Below are 25,371 nucleotides of genomic sequence, written 5' to 3' on the forward strand. Positions count from 1 at the left end.
TGACATGCATATTTATTCCATGGTGCTTGTTGGATCTAGGGGTAGGCCCAGGCTTCCAACCTTTTTTTTCCGTTATTTTTTAAAATGTAACTATAGAAGTAGATAATTTGATGTGATAATGGTCAGAGTCAATTAGTGTGTGGTGGTATGGCCAGGAGGCAGAAAAACACTATGCGAACTTTAGTGGCAATTAATCAATAAAATGAAATCAAGTGTCATATTAGAGCATGCTCGACCAGTCATAATGAATAACCATAGGCTATTTACATGTAGTTATCCTATTTGGAATTGTCTGCCCCCATTTCTGACTTTGTACATGGGAAGCAAGGGGAGTGGGTGATCTAAAGAGGGGGACGGGCTTATCGGGGGTAGAAAGTGAAGATCGAGGGCGAAAAAGCAGAGCTGTTCCGTGTTTTCTGCAGAAGGCGAGAGTCCATTGTAGTCTATTACTCGTCGAGAGGGACACGTTTAGGTTATTCTTATAACAAACACCCAAAATGCACTGTTTTGATTACAAGTGACATCTTATCCTTACAAGAGCGAGCACCACCTATAGGAGATCGAAAGTGTATTTTTTTCCCCATGGCTCGGTAAACGGATGCAACAATATGCGGATGGTTTTTACATCATCTGGTACAAAATCTCTGTTCACAGGCGGCATCTTAAAAAGGATAGATAGACAGGAGATGCCAAACGTCGAGTCACTGGAGAATGAAAACCTACATTGAAAGATCACGTTCATCTTTGGCCATCGACACATGTTAAATGGATACAGAATGGGTAAATAATGACGCTTATTGTTTTCAGTCATTCGATCATTTATATGGGTATGACAATAGCGGTCCTCTATAGCACCTTTTCAAAATAGAAATATAGCCAAACGATTTAACCCTGAAATCACAGGCAACAAACTCATCAATATGTGTAATGAGGGCAAGCAATATGATGTCCCTGTACTGTAGGCTGGAAAACCGCGTTGCTTAATAATAGGGCAAAAATACTGTTAAGTATTTTAAATGGATAGCCACGATGGTGTCATTTTGGACATCCATTTTACAAGTTCTATCTTTTTTCTCTCTTTGATAGAGCGCAACATGTAGCCTATTTCCTGTGTGCGCTGTAAAATAAGAAGTCACGCATAGTTCTCCGGGGATATTCTCAACTGAGGACAGAGGCGCAGTTTTCTCAAGATAAATATTGGTAGGGAACGACAGACATTGCTCTCAGTATCAGTCTGTCAACTGCAAAGAAAAAACGAACCAAGGCCTCTTTTTCACAACTTGCACAGGCTGTCCGTATTTCCCAGTAACTTTCTTAAAAATCCCTTTTTTCCCAACGTGGATTGCTAGTCAGGTGACATCTCAGGTGGGGGGACCACAATTCATGATCAAACGGCATCCCATATTCTTCACTTCTTTTGAGTTTTCACCATGAAAACCCAATGTGAACAATGGTGATGACCTTGATACAATGAATATAAAAGAAAAGTGTGTCAACATAAACAAAGTTTTGCATTCGAAAAGAAACAAAGCTACATTATCTCCCTCACTTTATTCTTAGTGAGTTTTCCATGGGCTCACTTAAGGAAAATGAACATGGTCCAGGAGACCCTTCAAATCTCTTTTTGTCTTAAGTCTACATTTGATTTGGAGGACATTGGATTGGTGAATCAACTGACAGAATCAACTGACACTGTCAGAGACGTGTACCTAACAAATATGTGAGGAAAGCTATACCAAAGTGCAGGGCCTGACAATCAAGACACTACGTGTGATTTAAAGGACATTTGTGACACCTCAGGGCAAAGGGTTCAGTTTACACACAGGAGAATAAAAGGGAACCCAATGAGAGAGCACGATGTAGGCCTGCGTTTGAACCTTACAACAGTGACTTGAGGAATTTTACACCTGCAGAACTACAAACAGATTCTGACTTTTTTTACGACGAGGTCACAGGAAGAATACAAAACTTAGTCAGCATTCACGATGCCTCGCAACCGGGCCTTCTCAGAGCCGGAGTACTCAGCAGAGTATTCGGCGGACTGCTCTGTGACCCTACCATCGGACCCGGGCCAGGCCGTGGGGCGCACGCATGAGGTAACGGTTCGCAGCCAAGGGTGCTGCCTCTGCCTACCACGCTTCATGCGTCTCACCTTTGCACCCGAGTCTCTGGAGAACCTCTATCAGACCTATTTCCGCCGGCAGCGACACGAAACCCTGCTGGTTCTGGTTGTGTTTGCTGCCCTGTTTGACAGCTACATCATTGTCATGTGCGCTGTGGTCTACACGGGTGAAAAGCTGTCCTCTGTGGTGGTGGCATCAGTGGGCCTGGCATCAGACATCCTACTCTATGTGTTGTGCTGCTACGGCCTGCTACCCGACCGCATCTCACGACGTGTGGTGCCCTACGCCCTGTGGGTGCTCATAGCGGCCCAGATCTTCTGCTACCTGGGCCTGAACTATGCCCGCTTCCACCAGGCCAGTGACACAGTGGGCTGGCAGGCCTTCTTTAGCTTCTCCTTCTTCCTGACACTGCCCTTGCGGCTCACGCCCATTGTGCTGATCACATCCGTGTCATGCGGGATCCACACCCTGGTGCTGGGGGTCACCATTGCACAGCAGCAGCAGGAGGATATCCAGGGGGCTGCCCTCGGGAGACAGGTGAGAGTGGGGATGGGGCTGAGGACACACCTTGGGTGGGGGATGAGTTGCAGTGAGAGTGGGTGAGGGGTGATGGGGATTGAAGTTGCAGGTGGAGAGTGAGATGGGTGAGAGTGGTTCAGAAAACACCTGGGGTGGGTGGAAGCGAGTTGGAGACAGGCGGGTGTGTGTGTGTGTGTGTGTGTGTGTGTGTGTGTGTGTGTGTGGGGGGGGGGGGGTAGATAGTAGGGTGGCAGGTAGAGAGAGGTGAACAGATCTTGTGAAGTAGCTCATAAAAGAAAATATATGGGAACAGTGCAACATGCCATACTTGATGAGCAATTACAGAGGCTATATACAGTAGATTTAATAAGAGGCTGATATAGTTCAAATGAAAGTGCAGGTAAGTCATGCTAGCTTTCCTGATCACATCAATTGGTGTGTTGAAATAATTTTATCATGCAGAAGATTAGCCTCCAGTCTATGTACTATTTATGTCACGTTATGCCCCGTAATTGTCTTACAGCATCTACAATGAATAGGCATTACTGGTGAGTCTACAAACAGGCTGAATGTATCAAATGTTTCAGTGACAGAGCAGAGGTTGAGAATAGACTGAGGCTTGAGTGTCTCCTAACAATTAAAAGAGCCTGAGGTAGAATTATCAATGGCAAAAAAAAAGTCTCTGTGGTTTTGTCATTTGTCGATACTGTTCTCAAAAGGTCCACAGTTTTTGGTTCTCAGTATGCTCACGTCTTCTTTAATCATAAATCTCACAGTAATCCAATGAGAGGCAGGCAGCCCAATAAAAGGCCAACCCCCCTATCGGTGCTTCAGTCTCGGCGAATCAAAATGTTATTCAATGACAAAACAGTGCAGTATCCAAACTTTGTTTGAAATGTAACTCATCAGCAGCCACCTCACTGCAACATCTACGAGTTTGGTAATAGTTTAGAGTGCTGGTTTCTTTTTGCCTGTCTGCCACATTCATGAATGCAGAAAGTCTGTAAGGTACCACTAGCCTAGGTCGGGATAAGTCTACACAAGGGTATTTGTCATATGCTTCGTAAACAACAGGTGTAGACTAACAGTTAAAGGCTTACTGTGCGTGCCTGTTTGTGTGTTGATTTTATTTTATAGTGCATGTGTTGTGTGTAAGTGTGTGTGTGTGTGTGTGTGTGTCTAATGACTCTGTTGCCATCTCCAGCTGCTGGCCAACATAGTGATCTATGTGTGTGCGATCACTGTGGGCGTCATGTCCTACTACATGGCAGACCGGAAACACCGCAAGGCCTTCCTGGAAGCACGGCAGTCCCTGGAGGTCAAACTCAATCTGGAGGAACAGAGCCAGCAACAGGTGAGACTGACAGACTGAGACGGGGAGGAAGTGTTGGCAAAAACATATGGCGGGAGGACAGAGGGGCATATACAACATATTCAGAGAGAGAAAAGTGAGAGGTTAGTAGGTTTGAGTGGTAGGTTAGAGAATGGGGAGGGCAATAAGGAGTGTGTGGCAGTGCCAGAGTAGTGCCCTGGTTTGAATGTATGTGATTCTGATTCAGACCAGTTGTCTTTATGTTGAAGCCAAATTGAATTTAAACACAATTCTTAGTATCTACAGTTCAATTTGATCTACTGTTACACTACACTAAGCTAGTTAAATGTGTGTTTTAAATGTGTGTGTGTGTGTGTGTACACTTTGTCTGTTTGAGTTAGCGCTGTGTCAGCTGTCATTTCCCCTCCCTGCCCCTGTCTCACAGCTGTGGCCATTGGGCATTCTTGATTGCTACTATTTATGGACCAGAGGGTCACTGCTATAGAGAGCTGAGAGGAAAGGGGTGATTATGGAGGGAAGGAAGGAGGGGGCAAAGGTGTGTGTGTGTGTGTGTGTGTGTGTGTGTGTGTGTGTGTGTGTGTGTGTGTGTGTGTGTGTGTGTGTGTGTGTGTGTGTGTGTGTGTGTGAGAAGGGCTGATAAGACCACGAGAGGAGAAACTCCCAGAATACTAATGGAGAAGCATGGGCTGCTGGGAGACAAGGACCGCCAGCCAATCAAGGAGCATCCGGTCGCTGCAGGCTACCATGGCGACCTGCCTCCTGAGACGATGTCCGCAGTAATCACTCTGCTGACTCTCTTGCCCATTTTTTTTGTCTCTCTCGGTCAGGTTTTGATAAGAACGTAGAAAAGCCCTGTCACGTTATTTGTTTTCCTCCCTCCGTGTGTGTGTGTGAACTCAAGGCTTTTGTTTGCCTGATGCATTTGTGTTTTCCAATGTTTATGTTTCTAGTCTTGGATCATCAAGGGTGGAATCTGTTCAGATGGACTTATGATGATGAGTGATAGTTTTAGGCCAATCAGATTTGTGTACAGGTACAGTGCTTTTAACAGAGAGAAAAGTTATAGGCCTGTATTTTGGCTGACCATTGTACCATGTCTATGTACTGTGTAATATGTGATTATATATCATGTTTGTATGTTGGATGTTTATTATTTTATCAGCGAGTCATACTGCGATCAAGGTTTCTTTTACAGATGAGCCTTAAATGACAGAAAATACACGCATCAAAATGCAAGCGGAAAGAAAAACATGGTAAAAAACACATTCATCAGTAATAAGCCTTTGTAAGGTAAAAATCAGCTTTCCGAATTCCCCTAGAGGCACCCAAATATCAAATCTAAGAACATTTTGAAGATTATTCCACAGATAAAGTGCAAGGAAACTAAAAGCTGATTTACCTAACTCGGTAGCAACCAAAGGAATTTCCTGAGCTAGTCATCCCTGAGACCGTGTGTGGTAACTCGCATGTCTAGTAAAGAAGTTAGGTACAGTGAGACTTTTTTTAAAAGGTCTTTCTAAATAAAAACATAGCAACGTATCAACCAACCTAAATCGACGGGACAGTAGTGGAGAGGGTAGTAAGTTTTAAGTTCCTCGACGTACACGGGCAAACTGAATTGGTCCACCCACACAGACAGCGTGGTGAAGAAGGCGCAGCTAGTATCACTAGCCAATTTAAACAATAGCACTTTTATATGTTTACATACCCTACATTACTCATCTCATATGTATATACTGTACTCGATACCATCTACTGCATCTTGCCTATGCCGTTCTGTACCAGCACTCATTCATATATTTTTATGTACATATTCTTCATCCCTTTACACTTGTGTGTATAAGGTAGTTGTTATGAAATTGTTAGGTTAGATTACTCGTTGGTTATTACTGCATTGTTGGAACTAGAAGCACAAGCATTTCACTACACTCGCATTAACATCTGCTAACCATGTGTATGTGACAAATCAAATTTGTTTTGATTTGATACGTGACTTCAGAGGGCCAACCAACTGTCTGTCGGACCCAAAGAAGACTAGCTGTCGCTAATGGGGATCCTAATAAATCTAATGAATGCATTGATGAGTACAAATATTTTAGCCTGTAATAAAGCACAGTGCGCTATGATAAACTGCATCTAACAGCTTTATTGAAGTGGCAGCTGACTTCACATAGATGATGTCGCCATAGTCTAGGACCGATAGGAACGTCAACTGAATAATCTGCGTTCCACTATTTAGCGAGAGGCAGGACCCATTTTCATAGAAGGAGCCCATTTGTATTCTCAGCTTCTTAAGTCATCAATATGCTTTTTAAAAAGCTTTAAATCTATCCAGATATTTGTAAGCAGGGACCCAATCAATATGGACACCATCCAAATGACATGCTAAAATCAGAGTTATTTTGTTGTGCTCTGGAGAACAACATATACTTGCTTTTACCTCAATGCAATACTAATTCCAGGTCAATAAAGTCTTTCTGTAATACAATGAATGCAGACTGTAGTACAGACAGAGCCTGGTCAACCGTGGGGGCAATAGCATGCACAACAGTATCATCGGCATATGAGTGCAGGTTTTTTTAAGGAGTCGATATTGTTAATGTAAAAAGCACAGGACCAGAATCGACCCATGTCGGACAGCTTTCGTAATATCCAGGAAACCTGATTTGACACCATCAGTAGATATACACATTGAGATTTATCTGTCAAGTAATTTTTAAACCAGTTACATGCAATCTGGTCTAGGTCAATTGAGGAAAGCCTCTGAATTAGCCATGAGTGATCAAAAGTATCGAAAGCCTTTGCCAGGTCAATGAAGAGGGCAGCACAATGTTGCCCTTTATCCATACAGTTAACCGCATCATTTATTACTTAAGGATGCAGCAGAGATAGTGCTATGACCTGGTCTAGAACCCAGCTGATGTACATTTAGAATGCATTTCAAAGACAAGAAAGATCTTAGCTGAGAATGAATCAAGGATTCTAATATTTTTAGCTAGGCAAGAAAGTTTAGAAATAGGATGATTTTGAATTATTTAGATCACAAGGGTCCGCACGTTTGTGAAGGGGGGAGTACATGGGCCGCCTTCCAAACCCTGGGGATAGTACCAGATATAATCATCAGGTAAAAAATATGGGTTAATGATTCAGTAATCAGGGGGGCAGAGAGCTGCAGTAACAATGGATCAAGCATATAAGCCCCAGTGGATTTTTTTTACCAGTCTTAAGCAAGGCACATCACATATAGTAAATTGTTGAAATAAAAACAAAGATTCACGAGAAGTTGATTGATTAACCATCAAGTCAGCTAGAGGCTGGCAGAGGAAGAGCAGATGATTGACAATTAAACCACCATTTCTTGCAAATAAAAGGCCTGCCAAGATAAAATTATGATTAAAAGCATCACTTATCCCATTCTTCTCAGTTATGATGCCAGAGTCAGATAGAACTTGCTTAGGAAGGGAAGAGGAATTTGTGCGCTTCAGTGAATTGACTGTTTTCCAAAATTTTGAAGGATCACCAGCTGTCGGATATAGAGCTTAAAAGGTAGCTTGATTTAGCTTTATTAATCAAGCTTTATTAGCTTTATTAATTAACATCTGTTTCGCAAGTATACATACACTCAATTAGTATTTGGTAGCATTGCCTTTAAATTGTTTAACTTGAGTCAAATGTTTCAGGTAGCCTTCCACAAGCTTCCCAAAATAAGTTGGGTGAATTTTGGACCATTCCTCCTGACAGAGCCTGTGTAACAGGTTTGTAGGCCTCCTTGCTCGCACACGCTTTTTCAGTTCTGCCCACAAATTTTCTGTAGGATTGAGGTCAAGGCTTTGTGATGGCCACTCCAATTCCTTGACTTTGTTGTCCTTAAGCCATTTTGCCACAACTTTGGAAGTATGCTTGGGGTCATTATCCACTTGGAAGACACATTTGCGACCAAGCCTTAACTTCCTGACTGATGTCTTGTGATGTTGCTTCAATATATCCGCATAATTTTTCAATTCCTCATGAAGCCATCTATTTTGTGAAGTGCATCAGTCCCCCCTGCAGCAAAGCACCCCCACAACATGACGCTGCCACCCCCGCGCATTACGGTTGGGATGGTGTTCTTCGGCTTGCAAGTCTCCCCCTATTTCCCCCAAACATAACAATGGTCATTATGGCCAAACAGTTCTATTTTTGTTTCATCAGACCAGATTACATTTTCCCAAATAGTACGATCTTTGTATCAATGTGCAGTTGCAAACCGTAGTCTGGCTTTTTTATGTGTCACGTTCATTGAAAGGAATGGACCAAGGTGCAGCGTTGTAGGCGTACATTTTCCTTTATTAAATGAACACCGAACAAAAATACCAAACGAAACATGAAGCTAAATAATAGTGCTGACATGCAACTATCCATGGACAAGATCCCACGAATAACAATGGGGAAATGGCTACCTAAATATGATCCCCAATCAGGGACAACGATAAACAGCTGCCTCTGATTGGGAACCATATCAGGCCACTATAGAAATACAATTCACGTAGATGACCCACCCAAGTCACTATCACGCCCCAACCAAAACAGAGAATAAACAACTTACTATGGTCAGGGTGTGACATTATGGCGGTTTTGGAGTAGTGGCTTCTTCATTGATGAGCGGCCTTTCAGGTTATGTTGATATAGGAATCGTTTTACTGTGGATATAGATACTTTTGTACCTGTTTCTTCCAGAATCTTCACAAGGTCCTTTGCTGTTGTTCTGGGATTGATTTGCACTTTTTGCACCAAAGTACGTTCATCTCTAGGAGACAGAACTCCTTCCTGAGCGGTATGACGGCTGTGTGGTCCCATGGTGTTTATACGTGTGTACTATTGTTTGTACAAATTAATGTGGTACCTTCAGGCGTTTGGAAATTGCTCCCAATGATGAACCAGACTTGTGGAAGTCTACAATGGTTTTTCTTAGGTCTTTTTTTCTGAGGATTATTTTTGATTTTCCCATCATGTCAAGAAAAAAGGCACTGAGTTTGAAGGTAGGCCTTGAAATACATCCACAGGTACACCTCCAATTGACCTCAAATGATATCAATTAGCCTATCAGAAGCTTCTAACTCAGTGGTTCTTAACCTTGTTGGAGGTACTGAACCACACCAGTTTCATATGCGCATTCACCGAACCCTTCTTAATTGGAAAAATAAAATGTGATTTTTTTCAAATTCAAAACATAGATATATATTTTACTGGTGCACAAAATGAACCGTGCATCAACATCACTGTGTTCAAAGAACAAAATCATCAAAACATGATTTTCAAACAAAAACATAATAATGAATATTTACTGCAAATCAGTGTGACTTCTGCTGTTGCCTTTCAGAGACCAGTTCAGAAATGCGCAGCTTCACCTTGGCAAGTGCCACTCATGTCATTTTCGCAACAAAGTCTGTTTCTTTTCTTCGTTTTTATGTACAGCATCCTCGAAAAGGATTGCTCGCAAAGATATGTTGTAACAAACGGTATGAAAATCTCCAGAGCTTTCTTAGCAATAACAGGGTACGTTACTATTTGTTGACACCAAAACGTTGAAAGCGTTGTTGTTCTGAAGAGTTGCTGTTGAACCTGGCTCTGGTGAATTTCAATGATTTCATCGAGGTATTCATCATTGACATCTGTTGTCTCAACACTAAACGTGAACGGATGTCTCACCCATGCTGGATATGACTCTCTTGTAGGGAAGTGTCCGTCGAGAGACTTTGCAAGCTCATCTAAGTGCGTGGCAATTGCTTGCTTCAGTTCCGCGGGTACAGAAATGTCTCTGATTCCAGATACATCTTCGATCTTACTTACACAGTCGTCCAGCAGGGGAAAGTTTGCGAAGTTATTGTTCTCTGTTCGTCGTTTCCATAACGGTAGCTTTTTTTGAAAAGCCTTCAGGTTTTCCTCCGCTTTGATGATGTTGACTCCACCGCCCTGCATCTTTTGATTGAGATGATTGAGAGCTGCAAAGATATCAGCCATATACGCTAAAATGAGAATGACCTCAGAATTTTTGAAGCAATCTGCATGACAATGTTGGTGCTCTTGCAAAAACAGGGCTAATTCCACACGCACGGCAAAAACACGATTCAGCACCTGTCCCCGGGATAACCACCGAACGTTAGAATGGTACAGAAGTACCTCGAATTCAGAGCCCATTTCTTTACACAGCTCACTGAAGATGCGGTGCCTCAGAGCACTAGTTGGCACATAGTTCACGCATTCCGCTACAATTTTTAATACTTCTGCCAGTTTTGGAGGCAAGGTTTTTGTTGCCAACGCATGCCTGTGCAGAATACAATGTGTAACAATGATGTGTGGGGCATCGGCTTTAACTCGCTCACCAAAACCAGACTTTCTTCCCAGCATGACTGGAGCTCCGTCCAAACAAACTGCAGAAACCATATCCCACAAAAGATTGTTGTTTTTGAAGATGTCATCCACAAGTTTCTTCACATCGGCTGCCTTAGTTGTTGTTGTAAGAGGCTTACAAAATAAATAAAAATCTTCCTTTATCACGTCGTCTTTCACATAGCTTGCTGTATTCGTGCGCTGGCTTAGATTGGAAACGTCTGTGGTCTCGTCGAATTGAAGGCTGAATTTTGCCGGGCTTGAAATCAGATCTGCGACAGAATAGAGGACATGAGCCAAGATGTCTTTGCTCAAGTCCACTATTCTGTCGTTGATGGTGTCATTTGAAAGAGGAATTGGGAATAACTTAACTTCAGCCTCATTTCCCAGCATGATATTCGACACAGCTGGTTTTATGAGTGTTTCACCAATGGTGTGTGGTTTGCCCTGCTTTGCGATCAGGTAAGCAACTTCGTACGATGCTGTGAGGATCGGTTTGTTGATGGGTACAAAGCCGAGTACAGGCAGAGTAGCCTTTTCATCGAATTCAGCGAGCTTTGTGTTCTTGTATTTTCCATCTCCATGCAGCTTAAGGTGTTCTCTTAGTTTTGCCGGTGCTAGACTAGAATTGCTCAACTTGGCATTGTAAATCATGCAGTTTGGACGCTGACTCCCATCACGTTCCGTTATACATGTGAATCCATATTGTACATATTCGTCTGACTACTTTCTTTTTTTGCTAGACATAGTTAGTATGAAGGGATTAAAATATTAAGAAAGAAATCACAAGACGTACCATCACGACAGTCACAAGTCGACTACTGAACGCACCAAATTCCCTGCAGCACAGATAGGCCAAGCGATGTAGCGTGATCACCTGCAGCCAATGATGGCCAATCTGGGCGTGTCATCACGAATCATATGAGTCGGATGTGTGTCTTGACCTCCGCCGAACCCCTGAGACTGACTCACCGAACACCTGGGGTTCGATTGAACCCAGGTTAAGAACCACTGTTCTAACTCCATGACATAATTTTCTGGAATTTTCTAGCTGTTTAAGGCACAGTCAACTAAGTGAATGACATCCACTTTTGATCCACTGGGATTGTGATACAGTGAATTGTAAGTGAAATAACCTGTCTGTAAACAATTGTTGTAAGAATTACTGTGTCATTGTCCTAACCGACTTGCCAAAACTATAGTTTGTTAACAAAAAAATTGTGGAGTGGTTGAAAAACAAGTTTTAATGACTCCAACCAAGTGTATGTAAACTTCCAACTTCAACTGTATATACTGTATACTGCATCCTTCACTATCTTAAACAGAGTGATGGCCTCTACTAAAAAGAGGAGTATCTCATCAGCTTTCTATAGGCTGGGCCTACTATATTTATTTATGTCTCAACTTTCTTAATATTACGCACATGCTTATATTTACAACAGGAATATAGCCTACCTGGCTGGCATGAAAATAAACAACAGGGTAAAGCATCCTCCATTCACTATTTAAGTGCATAGATGACATGTAATTTTTACTGCTACCCCTGTTTTGAAACGGGTGCATGATAATGGTCCATTCTAAATCAAAACAAAATTCACACATATATATTATTTAGTACATGTAAAGACAAGATTAAATCAAGAATAGTCTGATGGGTGACAATATTACCTTATCACTCGTGAATGATGTATTATAATTTCTGAATGATGCCCAGCATAAGAAACAAAGCCTTTTTTTTGCAACCTTTTGAAATCATAGTCGCACACCTCATGTAGCCTAACCCATGGGTCTATATATTTTAATAATGTTTGTATCGCAACTAAAGTGGCCAAATAACTTCTTAAAATGAAGCACATTAATCCGCTTTACAAGGGATGTAGAGCCTAACTGGCATACATAAGCAGCATGTGAGTTTCAAGTTTGGGAAAGGTAATATTCACCATAAAAATGCATCTTATAGTAAAAGCATTACATGCATAATTGCATTTGTGGTCACTTTTGATAATGGTGTTTTCCGCTAATGGAACATTCACACTTGTAGCCTACTACCATGTGCACATTGCTGTACTTATAATGTAAAGAAATATTCTAATAGTTTATCAGCATTTTAAGCTAAACGTTCTGATCGGTAGCATCAGTCTCATTGCTTCGACTTTTGTACTATGGGGGATAGTAGATCGACATAGGCTTGTGCTTTTACTGTTCGTTGTGCCTACTCATCTTGTTGGCTAACTAAAAAGTAAATGTGCATAGTTCTTACAATATCTTCAATAGGCACCTCAAAATTGGATAAGGATGTGTGCAGTTGTATCCCCGACGTGTCTGTCTTCACTTGTAGCCTGTGAGAAAGACCGATCATGTGATAGAGTGCGCAGCACTCAAGGAGAAGCGCACAATGGCCACTGTCCGCAAAAGGCATGGATTTTTTAGGGTGCATTACAGCCACACAAAGTGGATGGCGCCGTGAAATTCTGGGCATTATCAAATGCTTGTCAAATTGTGAATGAGTGACTGATGTAGTGTGTACAGCCTGCGCAAAAAACAAAGCAGGTCTCATGCATTTCAAGCGACCTTTATCAAATAATTTTTAGAGTCACATCATGCAGCCTTACAATGTATTAACAATCAAAACATATAGCCCAACGTTTGTAGAACAACTACAGTTACAATAATAACTCAAAATTAAACATAGGAATACCTATTTCTTTGTTAAAACCTCTTAAGGATCCGCCCCTTTTTTTTTCATTTTCACCTAAAATGACATACTCAAATCTCACTGCCTGTAGCTCATGACCTGAAGCAAGGATATGCATATTCTTGATACCATTTGAAAGGGAACACTGGGAGAATATAAAACATTATATCTGGTAAAAGATAATACAAAGAAAAAAACATGACTTTTTTTGTATTTTTTTTGTACCATCTTTGAAATGCAAGAGAAAGGCTATAATGTATTATTCCAGCCATGGACTTCTAAGCAAATCTTGTCTGCTAAATGAACTAGTGTAGCCCACAGCCATTTGGCATAGCCAAATCATGACCTAACATAAGGACAACTCAGAGTATGCTATTCTGTTCTTCTGAAATTGACTACATTTTCTTTATATTATGCTTCTGTCTAAAATAGATCATGGATTTATTGTGACGGTGTAGGCTATTTTACATGGATTTATTAAACTTTTTTAAATGTAGATGTTCCAAAGGTCTGCATCAGTGGCTTGCAGGCTATATGTGTAAACCAGGAGATGCTAAATGTGTTTGTTAATTAGCAGTCAATTACCCTGAAACTGACAGTTATTTGCTTGACAATCAGCAGCTGATGAAATTTCAGGACCGCCACATCCCTAGTCTCTCCAGAGATGTTCGATCGGGTTCAAGATCGGGCTCTGGCAGGGCCACTCAAGGACATTCAGAGACTTGTCCTTAAGGCACTCCTGCATTGTCTTGGCTGTGTGCTTAGGGTCGTTGTCCTGTTGGAAGTGAACCTTCGCCCCAGTCTGAGGTCTTGACTGCTCTGGAGCAGCTTTTCATCAAGGGTCTCTCTGTACTATGCTCCGTTCATCTTTCTCTTGATCCTAACTTGTCTCCCAGTCCCTGACGCTTTTAAACATCCCCACAGCATGATGCTGCCACCACCATGCTTCACCGTAGGGATTGTGCCAGGTTTCCTCCAGACGTGACGATTGGTGGCAGCACCAAATAGTTAAATCTTGGTTTTATCAGACCAGATAATCTTGTTTCTCATGGTCTGAGTGTCTTTTAGCTGCCTTTTGGCAAACTCCCAAGTGGGCTGTCATGTGCCTTTTACTGAGGAGTGGCTTCTGTCTGGCCACTCTACCATAAAGGCCTGATTGGTGGAGTGCTGCAGAGATGGTTGTCCTTCTGGAAGGTTCTCACATCACCACAGAGGAGCTCTGTCAGAGTGACAATCGGGTTCTTGGTTACCTCTCTGACCAAGGCTCTTCTCCCCTGATTGTTCAGTTTGGCTGGGGGGCCAGCTCAAGGAGGTCTTGGTGGTTCCAAACTTCTTACATTTAAGAATGATGGAGGTTGTGGGAGCAAATATAACACATAGGTGACAGAATAGCTGGACATACAAAGGTCAGAGGTTGTATAAGGAGGGGGTCAGCCAAAGGACCAACTGATGGATTACAGATATCAATCACATCACAGGGGAGATACAAGTCTGTTTGATCTTAGACAACCATATGAAGTGAAGGCGACCAGAACAGCTGGGCACCCTAAAGCTAAAGGAGATGAAGACACACACACAAAAGGGACACAGAGTTAATTACAGAGCCAAAGCATAGGGCTGTAAAATAGAGGAATGTAAACTATTTTTAGTATAGCTGGACACGCTAGAAACTGAGGAGACACATAGTCTGCTGATCTTAGATAATACACAAACAAAAGAATGCTTTTAGCTAAATACAAGAACAAAGCAAGGGTCTTATCATTATAATCTGACGGAAAGCAGGTATGGGCGTTATTGAGCTGAACAAGCGGGATGCACGGATTGGAATGTAACTTTATTTGCATTTGGGATGGGCTCATATGCAATATGTGGATAAATACTGGAGCCGGGGCTCTGGAAAGTGGAGTGTGTTCCATGGACCTTCCCGGCTTGCTATATTCTTGTATTAAAAAGCCGAATTGACTTCACAAGTTCTGTAATGCGTTGTATTTGATCCGATTTTCTACTACATATTGGCGAGCTTGCCAGGAGTTTCAGGGACTGAAGACGTTCTTCGTTGGCCGTGGGATCTTTGGGGCAATCTGGCAAGACAAGGGTGGCCACCCAGATTTAAACAAGGTAAGCTGAAATTTCTGCGTAGATTGCCGCAAAAGATCCTGTAGCAGCAAGGGGAGCGTCAAGTAGGTCTCTCAAATTTCCTAAAAACCATAGAAACGAAAGAACTTTTGAATTCAATGAATTGCATGCATGTATATAAGCTTGGGAATTGTATAAATACGAATGTGTATGCATGTTTAGTTAGTAAGTAAGCGGGGGCTGTGAACTTCGCTGGTGTCGGGGGCTCTGGAAAGTGGAGTGTGTTCCATGGACCTTCCGGGCTTGCTATATTCTTGTATTAAAAAGCCGAATTGACTTCACAAGTTCTGTAATGCGTTGTATTTGATCCGATTTTCTACTACAAGGTCACTGTGTTCTTGGGGACAGTCAATGCTGCAGAAATGTTTTGGCACTCTTCCCCAGACCTGTGCTTCGAGACAATCCTGTCTCCAAATGCAGTCAGTCATCCATGTTTATTTCGTTACGGTATTTATTGAAGGTTGATCAAAGTAGATATAATTGGAAGTGAATGCTTTGGGATGGCAACGGACAGCTTCCTTTGCTACAGAAGGTGGTTTAATTAGGTTACTGAATATTTTTTATTGATTCTGATTGAGCATTGATTGATTCTGCTGCCAATCACACAACATGTAAGTGCCTTTATTGTAAGCCGTGCGTGCGTCTATTGAGGCTCTTTGGAGTCTCCTCATATCCACTGAAACCTCACCACTCTCCCTGTCCTCCACAGGAGCGTCTCTTGCTGTCCATCCTGCCCAAGCATATAGCAGATGAGATGTTGCAGGACATGAAGAAGAAAGAAGCCAGTCAGACTGGACAGAAGGAGATGCAGCAGTTCAACACCATGTACATGTATCGCCACGAAAACGTCAGGTACGACACAGTGGCCAGACTCTCTATGTGCAATCTATAGACCTATGGCTAGGAGAGCATAACTTATAGAGTACACTGTGTTCTATAATAAAGAGGCAGGATATCTAATAGGATGACGTGATGACAGCATGTATCCCCTTTCTCCTGCAGTATTTTGTTTGCAGACATTGTGGGATTCACTCAGCTGTCATCATCATGCAGTGCCCATGAGCTGGTCAAGCTCCTCAATGAACTGTTTGCCCGCTTTGACAAGCTGGCTGCCGTGAGTCACACACACACACCCACAGGCAAATCTATTACTTACTGACAAAAAAAATCTATATTGGTGGATTTATTTATAGATTAAAGTAAATTTACATGAGTAGTCACATCATTTCATGTGTGTGTGTGTGTGTGTGTGTGTGTGTGTGTGTGTGTGTGTGTGTGTGTGTGTGTGTGTGTGTGTGTGTGTGTTTCTGTGTAGAAATACCACCAGTTGAGAATAAAGATCCTGGGCGACTGTTACTACTGCATCTGTGGCCTGCCAGACTACAGAGAGGACCACGCTGCCTGCTCCATCATGATGGGCCTGGCCATGGTGGAGGCCATTTCGTGAGTACCACCCAATGGCAATGTGGACTGTAGAAACTGTAGAGTGGTTTGTGGTATAGGGCTGCATGTCAAAGGACATCCTATTCACTCACTTAGGGTCAAAGATAGTATACTACTGTAGAACCTATTACTTTCATGTGCTAAAAACTGGTCTGACATCTACAGTATCTGGATAAATGGTGAGAAAATAATACGCAATTTAATATTTTCTACCAAGGTTTGATGAGCTTTTAAGTCCAAACCTTTCAGTTTTCCGAATGACCTCTGTTTCAGACGTGTTCACATCTCAGAGGTCCTTCTGTACTTGTGGTGAATAGGGTGTCATTTGAGATTTGCACAGAGTAGGAATAATGTGATGTGCTATAGGCAAAACGAATGGTAGGGGAAAGACTGGCTAGGGTGGTTCTTCTTGGCTCTGTGTCACGGTGACTGTGTTGTCCTGTAGGTATGTTCGTGAGAAGACCGGGACAGATGTGGACATGCGTGTGGGGGTACACACTGGCACTGTCCTGGGGGGCGTCCTGGGACAGAAGCGGTGGCAGTATGACGTCTGGTCCACTGACGTCACCGTGGCCAATAAGATGGAGGCGGGAGGAATACCGGGGTAAGAAGGAACTGGTTTAAACCCCTCTAAGTTATTACATTTCCCTAACTCTATTTACAGATATTTACTACAACTTTAGATGATGTGCAGGCAAGATTGACCTGCCTCATGCACTCATATTTGTCAAATGTGTTTGTGCCCAATACAAACACTCTATACCTATTGCTAGTGTAGCCTAGTGGTTAGAGCATTGGACTAGTAACCGGAAGGTTGTGAGTTCAAACCCCGAGCTGACAAGGTACAAATCTGTCGGAAATGTTGATGAACTGAATATCAATTAAGCGGGTGACAGCAGGAATTATTCAAAGTTTGCAATAGGGAGGGCATAGGGTCAGCCCCCACCCGTTCTGCCATTGATAGACCAGGCTCTCTGACCTCTAGCCTATAACCCCTGACCTTTGCGGCAGGCGTGTGCACATCTCCCAGGCCACCATGGAGTGTCTGCACGGGGAGTTTGATATGGAGCCGGGGAACGGGGGCGACCGCTGTGAGTACCTGAAGGAGAGGGGCATCGACTCCTACCTGGTGGTGGTGCCCAAGGGCCCCTTGGGAAAGAACGGCATCAACGGGGTGGTGAGTATTGCCTCAGCACCTAGTTTTATTCAACCTTTATTCTTACAGGTTCGTCTTACTGAGATAAAACCTCGGTAAAACTTTATTTTACAACCAGGTAGTACTTACTAAGAAATAACTTTTGTCTTTAACTTTGATACCAGTCTCCAATTTTGTTGAATTCTTTGAGGTAATTACCAGCGTAGTTTCCTAGTTAATACCATGAAAATACCAGGTAAGTAACAGTTTACAACAGGCTGTAAAAGAAAGCGTAACAAAATGTCAATATATGTTTTTCTCCAGATTCCTCCTGTCAACACACCACAGTCACTGTAACACACCTCACATTCTCTCTCTTCTCTCCCTCTCTCTCTCCTCCTTCCTGTCTCTTCGTTTCCTATCAGAAGTTGTCTGTGATGTCGTCCAATGGGAACTCTCCATTGTTGATCAACACCACTGAGTGTAATGGGAGTGTCCACACAGCCTGCACCACACCCGACGACCCAGAGGAGCTGGACACACGGGTAATGTAGGACATTTACTGTAACCCCTAACACACAGGATTGCAACTCAATGTGCTACAAGTGCACAGTGTGTGCAGGCCTTTTGTTCCAGGATTAGTACACCTATTCAAATGATTAACTGATCATTGTCTTATATTTAGACCTCGCTTTGTTTATTCAGGGGTGTTATAGCGCTGGGCTAGTACAAAAACCTCCAAATGCTTTGGCTGTCTCCAAGACAGGAGTTGCTCCAAAGTGTGCTACCTTCTCTACTTCAAACCAGAATGAAGAGTGGCTCCACCCAGATGCTCCACCCTTCTCATTAAGTGTGCATTTGCACACTCCCCATCATGGATCTAAAAACATTGAATTGGTGTAAGTATTGGCTGGAGAGAGCTTCGACCATTGTTCAATCCATGAGAGGGAGTGTGCACTTGCACTTTTTAGAAGAGAAGTGTGGAGAATCGGGGTGTATCCAGTGAGTGGTGTAATGACAGACCAGGAATGCCACCTTCTTGTGACCCCAGGTGGTGAACCCTTCGTTCCCCAACCCTCGGCGGAGGCTAAGACTGCGGGACCTGGCCGAGAGGGTGATTGATGCCCAAGAGAACGAACAGGAGCTCAACAAACTGCTCAATGAGGCACTGCTGGAGAGAGAGACCGTACAAGCGTGAGTAGACCGAGAGGGAGGCTGTGTGTGGGGTTGCAAAATTCCAGGAACTTTAAATAAATTCCCTGGTTTTCCTGAAATCCTGGTTGGAGGATTCTGGATTTCATGCTTATTCCCTCCTGATTTCGGGAATCCCCCAAACGGGCATTTATTTAAAATTCCCTTAATTTTGCCAGCCTTTGTATATCTATGAATGTGTGTGAGTGAGGGTAGCAGAGGGTGTGTGAGTGAGCCTTGTGCAGCCAGATATGAATCCTCTGTTATGTGAGCAGACAGACTGTGTGAACCCTCCCTCTCTACCCTGTCAGTCTGAAGGGGAAACGCACCAACCGTCTGTCCCTGCGCTTTGTGGACCCTGAGCTGGAGACCCGCTACTCCGTAGAAAAGGAGAAGCAGAGCGGAGCTGCCTTCAGCTGCTCCTGTGTAGTGCTCCTGTTCACTGCAGCCATGGAGGTCCTCATAGACCATCGGTGAGTTCACCTAATCTCTCTCTCTCTCTCTCTTATGTTCTCTCTCTCTTATGTTCTGTGTGTTCTTGCGGTTGACAGGATGATAGCAAACTACGTGACCCTGGCTGTGGGAGAGGTCCTGCTGCTCGTCCTAACTGTCTGCTCTCTGGCGGCCATCTTCCCTCGAGTGAGTGCCCCTTCCCCCCGCTCCACTATCACACTTTGCTCGACATCCAACCAGAGAGCAGCTAGCCTTTCAGAGCGAGCAACAGTTAACCAACAGCCAAATCCGAATTTATCATAGAACATTTGCCACAACATAAGAAATCTGTAGATATGAAGATATTTGTTGTGTTATACTCTTGAGTAAAAAAATAACGTAGTTGTGATAGTGGATCAGCATACCGTAGTTAAATAACTTTTAAATGTGCTAAGCATCTCATGATGCTGTGCATTTGATGTGTACAGACACTGTTACGTAAGCTGAATGGGGTAAAGAATGTGTATAATCAGCAACCCATACGTTCGTTCTTTTGTCACGCATCAGCACTTTTGATCTAACCTCATGAGCCAGGTCATGGAAAGTCAAATTTATTGACTTCTACAGACAGTTATGTAGCTACCACTATCGACTGCTCCTATCACCCTAACAGCAACACTCCTCCCCCATCCCCACACTGCCCACAAGGGTTTTGAACCTGGTGCACGGTGCACTCTATCTGTGCACCGTGTGCAATGCAGACACACAGTCACACACACACACATACAGTGCATTCGGAAAGTATTCAGACTTTTTCCACATTTTGTTACGTTACAGCCTTATTCTAAAATAGATTAAATAGTTTTTTCCCCCTCATCAGTCTACACACGACACCACATAATGACAAAGCAAAAACAGGTTCAGAGACTTGTCCCGAAGCCACTCCTGCATTGTCTTGGCTGTGTGCTTAGGGTCCTTGTCATGTTGGGAGGGGAACTTTTACCCCCAGTTTAATGTTGTGAACACTCTGGAGCAGGTTTTCATCAAGGATCTCTCTACTTTGCTCCATTCGTCTTTCCCTCGATCCTGACTAGTCTCCCAGTCCCTGCCATTGAAAAACATCTCCACAGCATGATGCTGCAACCACCATGCTTCACCGTAGGGATGGTGCCAGGTTTCCTCCAGATGTGACGCTTGGCATTCAGGCCAAAGAGTTCAATTTTGGTTTCATCAGACCAGAGAATCTTGTTTCTCATGATCTGAATCTTTTAGTTACCTTTTAGGAAACTACAAGCGGGCTGTCGTGCCTTTTTACTGATTGGTGGAGTGCTGCAGAGATAATTGTTCTTCTGGAAGAACTTCGTTCTTCTGGAAGAACTCTGGAGCTCTGTCAGAGTGACAATCGGGTTCTTGGTCATCTCCCTGACCAAGGCCCTTCTCCCCCGATTGCTCAGTTTGGCCGGGAGGTCAGCTCAAGAAAGAGTCTTGGTGGTTCCAAATTTCTTCCATTTAAGAATGATAGAGGCCACTGTATTCTTGGGGACCTTCAATGCTGTAGATATTTTTTGGTACCCTTCCCCAGATCTGTGCCTCGATACAATCCTGTTTCGAAGCTCTACGGACAATTTCTTCAACCTCACGGCTTGCTTTTTGTTCCAAATGCACTGTCAACCTTATATAGACAGGTGTTTGCCTTTCAAAATCATGTCCAATCAATTGAATTTACCACAGGTGGAATTCAATCAAGTTGTAGAAACATATCAAGGATGATCAATGGAAACAGGATGCACCTGAGCTCAATTTTGTATCTCATAGCAAAAGGTCTGAATATTTATGTAAATTAGCTCCTGAGTGACGCAGCGGTCTTAAGGCACTGCATCTCAGTGCTAGAGGTGTTCGATCCCGGGCTGTATCACAACCGGCCATAATCGAGAGTCCCATAGGGCGACTCACAATTGGCCCAGCATCGTCTGGCCTAGGGGAGGGTTTGGAGTAGATTGATGAGGAAAAAAATATAATATTATCCATTTTAGAATAAGGCTGTAAGGTAACAATGTGTAAAAAGGGAAGGGGTCTGAATACTTCCCGAATGCACCGTACACACATAAACAAACAGATGAACAACTATTATATCAAGGATGAAATGCATGTCCATGTCAACATGTCTGAGCCTGTCCCAGTACAATGTCAACTACACGAACACCAGAAACCACACACACTCACACACACTTTACCCCAGAGCGTATAAGCAAGAGCTTTTAGTGCTACATAAGAAATGCTTTTACTTGAGGCTGTATGGGCCAGATTATTGTTCAGCTGCCATAGAGAATGTACTGTACCCAATGAGATCAGATTTAACCATTGGAGATCTGAGTCCCCTCGCGTGACGGTTGTTCCAATCCAGTGACTATTCTTTATCTATGGAAAATCAATCCCTCCTCATCATATAGAGATGTTCATAGAGAAGCCCTCTGGTTGAACTGATGCATGACTCCTAATGGCATGATTGATGGTTCAATGAGGAAAACCAATATGTCTCGTCCTCAGTTTGTCCCAGCTCATCTGAAATGACCGTTGACAGATACAGCACTGGGTAGTCGTATACTGTTCTGCCACTAACATGAAAGTCACTATAGTACAGATGTAGGATCTTAATTTGAACACTCATTTTTTTATTTTATTTAACTAGTCAGTTAAGAACAAATTCAAATTCTTTACAATGATGGCCTACTGTTGCAGGACAACTTTCCTGCCATGCAGGAAATGTACAACTTGTAGTGTGTTTGAGGTTTAGAAAGGCTTCTGAAGTTTACCACTATGACATTTCAGACTTGAATTTCCCTTATGAGAAATGTATCAGCCAGTAATCATAATACACATAATTCACACTTCCTGTTGCTGCAGGATTATTTTCCTGCTGTAGCAAACTGGTGCAAATTAATATCCTTCATCTGTACAAACTCACTAGGAGAAATACCCTGACCGCTACTATGGTTTTCGTCTGACGATGCGTTTGAAAACTGAACATGATTACGATGACGATTACAATTACATTACTTTGTTGGTTATAGCGAGCAAAGACGGCCGTCACCATCAATCATAGTTTAAAACGTTTTTAATGTTCCGCCATTGCCCCACATATACCACGGGTGTCGTAAAAGAGTGTTGTAAAACATTACTCAGAACCACATCAATACAATGTTGATAGATGGATAGATATTACTGGTAAGTTCACGTGACTGGTTAATGATGTTACTGTTGATGGCCAACATGTTATTTTCCCACCTAGGTTTTCCCTAAGAGGCTGGTGTCTTTCTCCACATGGATTGACCACACCCGCTGGGCACGGAACACATGGGCCATGGCAGCAATCTTCATCCTCACCATGGCCGACATTGTGGACATGGTGAGAAATCGCTAGTCCAGTAGAAGAAATCACAACACTGGCTTTCTGGTGTTGGAATTATGCAGTATCATGCCAACACAAAAGCCTTTCTCATAAAGCTGGGTTTGACTTAAGGGTCTATTTTTGGTATTGACTTGCACGCATACCATCCATATGCAACAGCACACGTTGCAGTTAAAAGTTTTAAATTCATAATAAAGCAACAAGATGGGAGTGAAACCAAGGGGTAAGCTTGGAGGAAGCACTAGAAATCGATCTTGCGTTGACATTTGGCCTCTATCCCCTCTCTGTCCACGCCGTGTAGTTGAGCTGTCCCCGACCCTCTGGAAACGCCACAATGGCTCCTCCTTCCTCTGTTGTCCAATCCGGGGCAGAGGGCTGTCTGGACAACCCCAAGTACTACAGCTACATCGCCGTGCTGGCACTCATGGCGACCACCATGCTGGTACAGGTCAGCCACATGGTCAAGGTCACACTCATGCTCCTCATCACCATAGCGACGGGCATCGTCAACATCTACAGCTGGAGGGACATATTTGACCGCTACGATATGGCCCGCTTCCAGGACTACAGGTGGATGTGGTTGTGGTGTTATAGGCTGTAGAAAAGGTGTGGGTGGTGGTCATCAGTTTATGGAGGTGTGGTGATCATTTCGTTTCAATTAGTAAAACTGGAATTGGAATTTCAGTTGACTGAATTGAAATGAAATTGACTGCAACTCTTGAGTGTCATGTTTAGTGTGATTATTGTTGTTCTGTAAACAATGTGAGCATGCTTGTGATTTCTGATGATCTCTGTGCTCTGTTTTTTAGGTCTTACCTGGTTCCCTCCAAATATGCCATGACTATCATGATCTTCATCATGATGATCAGCTTCTACTACTTTTCTCGACATGTAAGTTACCACGGCAGAAGTCGACTAGTTATATACCTTCCAAGTCGTCACCACCTTCTCTATTCTCCACATGTTCTGCTTCTCCTCCTTTCTTGTTGACCTCTCCATCTCTATTTGAACCTCTTTCCTGTCTCCTGCCACCATGTCCCTGACTTTAGGTGGAGAAGCTAGCACGTACTCTGTTCTTGTGGAAGATTGAGGTCCATGAGCAGAAGGAGAAGGTGTATGAGATGAGGCGCTGGAACGAGGCGCTGGTCACTAACATGCTGCCAGAGCACGTAGCACGCCACTTCCTGGGCTCCAAGAAAAGGGACGAGGTGAGACAACTTCACTACTGTACATACAGTACCTGGTTCCCCCTTCATGTCATCCAAAACGTTATACTTTTCAGTCATCTGTCCATAGAACATTCTTCCAAGAGTCTTGATGATCTTCCAGGTATGTGTTGGCAAACTTTAGTAAACTTTTTGGACGACATGGGTCCCATTATGTCTGGCAAAAACCAAGCACTGCATTCCACAGTAAGAACCTCATACCAACGGTCAAGCATGGTAGTGGTAGTGTGATGGTTTGGGGACGTATCCAATTTGTTTTGTTATTTGTAAACTCAGATTTCCTTAATCTAATATTAGGTTTTGGTTGAAGATCTGATAACATTCAGTATAAAGAATATGCAAAAATATAGAAAAACCCAGGGCCCTAAATTAAAAAAATTCATTGGTGGCACTGAAAATATATTTTTTAATCGATTGAAATATAGCCTACTGTATGTTGGGCCTTGAAGTATGCTAGCTACTTCTGAAGCACATGTTGTGCCCTTGAAACTAATATGGTAACCTGTAAATGCATCCTGTAAATTGTCACACTTTATAGCCCTGACCGTAGCTACCATGTAGCTACAATGTAAATACGAGGGATGTGACGGTAACGGAATTTTGGATGAAAGTTATTAGTCAGCCAAATAGACATGTTCACTGTTAGAACCGTTCTAATAGCAAAACAATTAGAATACATGTACAAAACATGAGTCGACACTGAGTGTACAAAACATTAGGAACCCCTTCCTAATATTGAGTTGCACCCCCTTTTGCCTCAGAACAGCCTGGACTCTACAAGGTGTCGAAAGTGTTCCACAGATGCTGGCCCAAGTTGACTCCAATGCTTCCCACAGTTGTGTGAAGTTGGCTGGATGTCCTTTGGGTTTTGCACTATTCTTGATTTCACACTGTTGAGTTTGGAAAAAAACCAGCAGTTTTGCAGTTCTTGACATACTCAAACCGGTGAGCCTGGCACCTACTACAAGTACCCTGTTCAAAGGCACTTTAAATATTTTGTCTTGCCCGTTCACCCTCTGAATGGCACACATACACAATCCATGTCTCAAGGCTTAAAAATCCTTATTTAACCTGTCTCCTGCTGGAGACATCAATAATGGATCATAGCTTTCATCTGGATTCACCTGATCAGTCTGTCATGGAAAGAGCAGGTGTCCCTAATGTTTTGTGCACTCAGTGAATATATTTTTTAAGACGCACATTTTCTCCTGTCTTCTGCATGTGCTGCTGCTGCAGGGAGTGGGGTGTTGCCTAGGCAACCGAAGCCCCTTTGCTACAACACCTTGCATGTTTCAGCAAGGAGAAACAAAGTTTCATCACGTTGCAGAGTCCATGTTGCAGCAGAAACTGACTCAATTGC

At 43.1% G+C, this 25,371-nt stretch overlaps 1 protein-coding gene across 3 annotated transcripts in view; it reads left to right on the forward strand.

Annotated features, from left to right (window-relative positions):
* Positions 1-410: 410 nt before the first annotated feature.
* Positions 411-25,371, forward strand: part of LOC135519983 (adenylate cyclase type 3-like) — a 30,075-nt gene continuing 5,114 nt past the window's right edge. The window contains exons 1-16 of one of the 3 annotated variants that reach the window (XM_064945273.1): positions 411-780; positions 1,087-2,660; positions 3,847-3,996; positions 15,885-16,027; positions 16,178-16,289; positions 16,491-16,618; positions 17,064-17,222; positions 17,630-17,795; positions 18,179-18,298; positions 18,805-18,947; positions 19,256-19,417; positions 19,496-19,583; positions 22,666-22,782; positions 23,087-23,355; positions 23,595-23,676; positions 23,835-23,993. In XM_064945273.1, the coding sequence (XP_064801345.1) occupies positions 1,986-2,660; positions 3,847-3,996; positions 15,885-16,027; positions 16,178-16,289; positions 16,491-16,618; positions 17,064-17,222; positions 17,630-17,795; positions 18,179-18,298; positions 18,805-18,947; positions 19,256-19,417; positions 19,496-19,583; positions 22,666-22,782; positions 23,087-23,355; positions 23,595-23,676; positions 23,835-23,993 (2,673 nt within the window). In that variant the 5' untranslated portion in view covers positions 411-780; positions 1,087-1,985. Of the gene's footprint in view, positions 2,661-3,846; positions 3,997-15,884; positions 16,028-16,177; positions 16,290-16,490; positions 16,619-17,063; positions 17,223-17,629; positions 17,796-18,178; positions 18,299-18,804; positions 18,948-19,255; positions 19,418-19,495; positions 19,584-22,665; positions 22,783-23,086; positions 23,356-23,594; positions 23,677-23,834; positions 23,994-25,371 lie in introns of all 3 variants that reach the window. The other 2 variants (XM_064945272.1, XM_064945274.1) reach the window with 2 other exon arrangements.

The sequence above is a fragment of the Oncorhynchus masou genome, chromosome 29 (assembly GCF_036934945.1).
Source record: "Oncorhynchus masou masou isolate Uvic2021 chromosome 29, UVic_Omas_1.1, whole genome shotgun sequence".
Lineage (NCBI taxonomy): Eukaryota > Metazoa > Chordata > Actinopteri > Salmoniformes > Salmonidae > Oncorhynchus > Oncorhynchus masou.